The sequence below is a fragment of the Mus pahari genome, chromosome 22 (genome assembly GCF_900095145.1).
Source record: "Mus pahari chromosome 22, PAHARI_EIJ_v1.1, whole genome shotgun sequence".
In the NCBI taxonomy this organism is placed as follows: Eukaryota; Metazoa; Chordata; class Mammalia; order Rodentia; family Muridae; genus Mus; species Mus pahari.
The window spans coordinates 7,804,883-7,810,622 of NC_034611.1; the positions used below are offsets into that span (position 1 = coordinate 7,804,883).

Here is a 5,740-nt window from a genome sequence, read left to right on the forward strand (position 1 = left end):
AACTTACTGCTGATAGCTGTAGAACAAAGTGGCCTGTAAGCGTGACCTGAGCATCTGAGTATAGAGATAAGATGGGAGTCCACGATGTTAATAGAGTCGAAAAGGGAAAACACGGATTTAATGATGGGATTTCCATGTTCTAGGCCATCACAGTCTACTGAAGTGTTACTTTAATACATTGCTGGGAGTCCATCCCCTGACACCCTAAATTTATACTTCTGTTTGTTTATCAGCTCAAAGGTCAGGATGAGGAATCAGACACATGAGGCCTGGATGGTGGGGTACAATCATGACCCGAGACAGAAGGAAATGACAGGAATGTTCAAGCTAAGGTCAGAGGGAGCTTTGTGTCTTTCTTAAGATCTCAGAGCAGTCCTTACAGAACCAATGCAGACCTCAGCTCTGTGCCCCCTGAGTGAAAGCTCTTTGTAAGGCTTCAGAGAAGCACCTACCCCCAGCTGAGAATTTTCAAGTGCAGTTGAATACTTAGTACACAAGCCAGGAGACTCCACACAAGCATCAAATCTGGGGACAAAGTGATATTTACAACCCTGTTTCTCTGTCTTTCCTCTTGCCAGATTCCCTGCTTATTATCAAAGGATTCCATTACCCTAGAGCGCTTGACAGACCCACTCCTTGTGCGGGTGCAGTCTCTCCAGATATTTCTATGATATCCACAGGCATCAGGAAGACTAGGATGTCAACAAAACAGACCAGGAATCAAAAAAGAAGAGACAGGAGGGAGGGAGAGAGGGAGTAGGAAGCAGAGAGGGAGGGATGGGGGAGAGCGCATCAGAGAAGTGCCTGTGCCTGGGATTTGGAAGAAAAAGCAAGAGGAAGTGCATTAGGGCTGCGGGTGACGCAGAGGAAAGTGTTAGAGGGGAAAACGTGCTTCCATCCACAGGGCAGCCCAAGGAGTGATAGGAAATGCAAATCAACATTTGAGGCCAAAGAACACTGTCAGTGTTCATATCTGTGCAAACTAAGACAAGTTTTCCTTTGGTACTTTCAAGCTACCAACCTGGAGAAGGAGATAGTACCCCCAGTTTCACCAAGGCAGGAAGGAGTTCAGGCTTCAGCTGCCCTGCCCAGCCTGGTGTGCATGTTCTGTGGTTAAGTCTGGAGCTTTCTAAATGGAGGAGCTGGAAGCTACTGGATAAAACCTAAACCCCTGCAGTAAAGTTTTCTAACTCTGAATTATCTGTGAACAACTGTGGGGCAATGGGCTATGCACAAACAGCCTGGTAGAGCTTAGGTCTTGAACTCCAGTGGGACCCGTGGGTGGTAATTTTCACCTACATGGGACAGAAGGCATTCAATCATGTCTCCTGGACCCCTGGCTCCTGTCGAAGTTACCACCCCTACAGCCTCCACAGGAGAGGCATGTGGCTATCAGTCACATAGACAATGTCCCAAGCTTCTGGCATTCTGGCTAGACTCTTCCCCACAGTTACCTAGCAACAGCAAGATAGCCTAGCCCACTATAGGAGGAACTGCTTGGCCCCACCTCTCACTGTATGCTTTTATCTCTCTTACTCTCTAGCCTTCCTTCTCTCTCTCTCTCTCTCTCTCTCTCTCTCTCCTCACTTCTCTCCACATGACCATGGCCGGCCTCTCCCTCTCTCTTTCTATCTTCTCTTCCTCCCCCCCTGCCTTTCTACAATAACGCTCTAAAACCATAGACTGTCTCTGGTCATGAAGGACCACTTGAACGATGGAATAGGCCTTCTCCTAATGAGCCACGTCTAACCTCCTGCCATAAGACCTTCCTGTGCTCCAGCTGTGGACCTGACCAAGGACTCTCACCGGTGTGGGAACCACCCAGTGCTCCCCTCTCCCCTCTCCACCCTGCCCTCTCTTCCCTTATCTCCAGTGCCACCCTGGGACCCCTATTCTGTTCTCAGCTCCTCCTCCGCTGTATCCAGCGTGGGATGCGGGAGACTGAGAACCTGGTACCTGGGGCTGCCCCTTGTCCACCTCTAGCCGTGTGGGGTCAGTGGCTTAACACAGCCAGATGCCATGTGGAAAGCGTGCACAGTCCTCCTGTGTCCGCCCACCCAGAACACCGGAACACTGGTGGGATGCGGGCTCTCTCCCACTCCCCTCTTTCCCACACACCCACGGCCCCACAAACAACACTTTCCTTTTCATCTTCCTTATGAATGAGGTATTTAATTCTTAGGGATCAGAGTGAGGTCAGGTCCTCACAACCAGCACACCTTCTCTTTCCTAACAGTATTCCCAAAAGTCCTTATATAAAGCTACACAACTCACATAGAAGCAAGCAAAAGAGAGGAATTAAAAACTCACAGGGAAAAATGTTGAGTGGTCAATAACTCTATACATCTTCTACTGACTGTGTTCTAAAGTATTTCAGAATTCTGTGATACTGAAGTAAGTAGCCTGCCTTTCTCTGGGCTGCTTCTAGTCCAGCTGCACCTGCGTGTGGCCCTGGCTTCCCGGCTCCCCGCAGCTCCGTGGCAGCAGCATGGGGGGCCCCCGGGATGTGGGCTGGGTGGCAGCAGGGCTGGTCCTGGGCACCGGAGCCTGCCATACTGCTTGCAAGTGTGAGTTCATCATGAGACTTTGCCTGCAGCATTTCTGATCAGTAGGACTGTACTTGCATTTACATGAAAAACGTTTTCTTACTGCTAACCCCCTTGTGTAAGATACTGGAGAGCAATCCAAGCTTCCACCCACAGGCAGGCAGCCCTTTAAAAAAGAGTGTCTTGATAAGTCCGGATGGATGCATGGAGAAAGACACCCATGAGATGGTTGCTTTTAAAGCATGCTGGAAAGCAATGTATTAGGGTCCCGTGTCTTTCTCTCTCTCTCTCTCTCTCTCTCTCTCTTAGTAGTGATTAATACATTTATACATGGACAGGATATTTCTAGAATGTTACAAAAAACTTCTGGGCATGTGACTGGGACCTGGGTACTTGGATTTCTTTGTTTACCTGTTTCTACCGTTTGGGTTTTTACTGAGTATAAATTGTATAATTTTTTAATAAAAAGGAAAAATGCAAGGTGTAAAAAAAATAAAGTAAGTAACCTTATAGTGTTTGAGATTTTTGTAATGGATACATGCTGGTTTGGGAATTGAAAAGCTGTAGGCAATGCTCTCGCCCTTGACTGGCTACTCTGCCCTAATCAGGATGATCAATGTATTATTCTTCATTTTTTTGTTTTGTTTTTGTTTTTGTTTTTTAAGTCTAAAGTATGTTTATGGAAACAATCATTTCTTTAAAACAGAAAAAAGATTTTTAAAACTTTCAATATTTAAAAATCTATAATAGTGCTGTCCGAAATCTGTGATAGCAGATTATCGCCGTCCTTCTGAGACGCGGTACGGATTTATTGGTAGTGATATGAAGACATTCGTGTGTAAAGTGAGAGATGCAAAGCACCATTAGACTCTAAGGATGTGTAGGCAGGCAACATAAAGGTAGTGCATTAAAAATACCAAAGTGCACTCTGGAAATCAGTCTGGCAGTTCCTCAGAAAATTGGACATAGTAGTACCTGAGGACCTAGCTATTCCACTCCTGGGCATATACCCAAAAGATGCTCCAACATATAACAAGGACATATGTTCCACTATGTTCATAGCAGACTTATTTATAATAGACAGAAGCTGGAAAGAACCCAGATGTCCTTCAACAGAGGAATGGATACAGAAAATGTGGTACATTTACACAATTGGAGTACTACTCAGCTATTAAAAACAATGAATTCATGAAATTCTTAGGCAAATGGTGGAACTAGAAAATATCATCCTGTGTGAGGTAACCCAATCACAAAAGAATACACATGGAATGTACTCACTGATAAGTGAATATTAACCCAAAAGCTTGGAATACCCAAGATACAACTCACAGACCACATGAAGCTCAAGAAGAAGGAGGACCAAAGTATGAATGCATTGCTCCTTCTTAGAAAGGGGAACAAAATACTCACGGGAGGAAATACAGAGACAAAGTGCAGAGCAGAGATTGAAGGAAAGCCCATCCAGAGACTGTCCCACTTGGAGATTCATCCCATATACAGACACCAAACCCAGACACTGTTGTAGATGCTAAGAAGTGCTTGCTGACAGGAGCCTGATATAGCTGTCTCTTGAGAGGCTCTGCCAGAGTCTCACAAATAGAGGTGGATGCTCTCAGCCAACCTTTGGACTGAGCATGGTGTCCCCAATGGAGGAGTTAGAGAAAGGACTGGAGGAGCTGAAGGGGTTTACAACCATAGGAAGAACAACAATATCAACCAACCAGATATCCCAGAGCTCCCAGGGACTAAACCACCAACCAAAGTGTACACAAGGAGGGACCCATGGCTCCAGCCACATATATAGCAGAGGATGGCCTTGTTGGGCATCAATAGGAAGAGAGGCCCTTGGTCCTGTGAAGGCTGGATGTCCCAGTGTAGGGGAATATGAGGGTGTGTGTGGGGGGGTAGGTGTGAGAACACCCTCACAGAAGCAGAGGGAGGGGTAGGTGGTAGGGGGGTTCTGGGGGGGGAGGACTTGGAAAAGGGATAACATTTGAAATGTAAATGAAGAAAATATCCAATAAAAATTTAAAATAATAAATAAATAATGATAGCCCATGTTGATGAGGCTGCCGGCAAAGGACAGTGAAAGGCTGGGAACCTCTGAATTGTTCAGAATTTCGGCCGTTACCGGATGATTCCTTTTTAATTCTTTCATCTGTTTATTCTGCTTGGAGCCCTATGTGACAAGAATTGTATGAGTACTTCACTATTATCTATAATGATGATGGTGAGAATATATAATGTTATACATAATGTTACAGATGCCTAGAGCAGGATGGTACATCCATATCATGAATTCCTGCACACACAGGATGAAGTCTTTCCTGCCCCTGGGAAAATGGCATAATGAGGAAATTTTGGGGGGACTATTGGGCATATGCTTGGTATTTGCCAGTTATTTTGTCTAAGTGAACAAACCACCAGAGCAGACACTGAAAACACCCCTTACCCCTTCATCCTTGGAATCAGGGGAAAGGGAGAAGCCAATCAAAGAACATCAAAACCAACTAAACACGCTTCCTTACATTCTTGGCCAAGAGGTGTTGAGAGCTCTTGACTCTTCTCCTGGATGGACTGGACACTGAAAGAGATAAAGAAATGGTGTTAGAAAATGCCTGTAAGGCTATAGTACAGACCTGAGGGCGTTTGTCCTAGTTGTGGGGCTACTGGGAAGGGAGGGGGAGAAGAAGCAGAATTCCACTGGGACTTAAGATGTCACTTGGCTTGACTACAACAAAATGTTTATAGCCTCATTCACAATAGCTAAAGGTTGCCAAGAATCTAGCCCCCATCAACAGATGAATGGATAAACAAATATGGTATGCCCACACACTGGAACATTGCTCAGCCTTAAAAAAGTAAAGAGAGCATAAATAACCTTGAAAAAATTGTGCTAGGTTAAAGGAGACACAGAGGAAGATCTCTTCCATGCTCTCAAGTTTACCTATATGAACTACCTAGAGCAGTCGACTTCAAAGAGACACAAAGCAGACTGGTCATTGCCGGGCCTGGCAGGCTGGAAGAGCAGGGCGTTACTGTTTCAGTTTAGGCCAATGAAAAAGTCAGATTGATGGTGGCAGTGGTGCGCAGCACTCCGACTATGCCTGGTCTGTATACCGGTGTGGTAAAATGGTAACATTTACAATTTACAATATATATCTATATGTATTCACACACACACACACACACAC

The 5,740-nt window shown here is 45.4% G+C and overlaps 1 protein-coding gene across 1 annotated transcript in view; it reads right to left on the reverse strand.

The window, feature by feature from the left end:
• Positions 1–5,740, reverse strand: part of Vxn (vexin) — a 32,642-nt gene that overhangs the window by 21,573 nt on the left and 5,329 nt on the right. Inside the window, exon 2 of the mRNA XM_021222376.2 lies at positions 5,075–5,130. Coding sequence (XP_021078035.1) covers positions 5,075–5,130 — 56 coding nt within the window. The remainder of the gene's footprint in view (positions 1–5,074; positions 5,131–5,740) is intronic.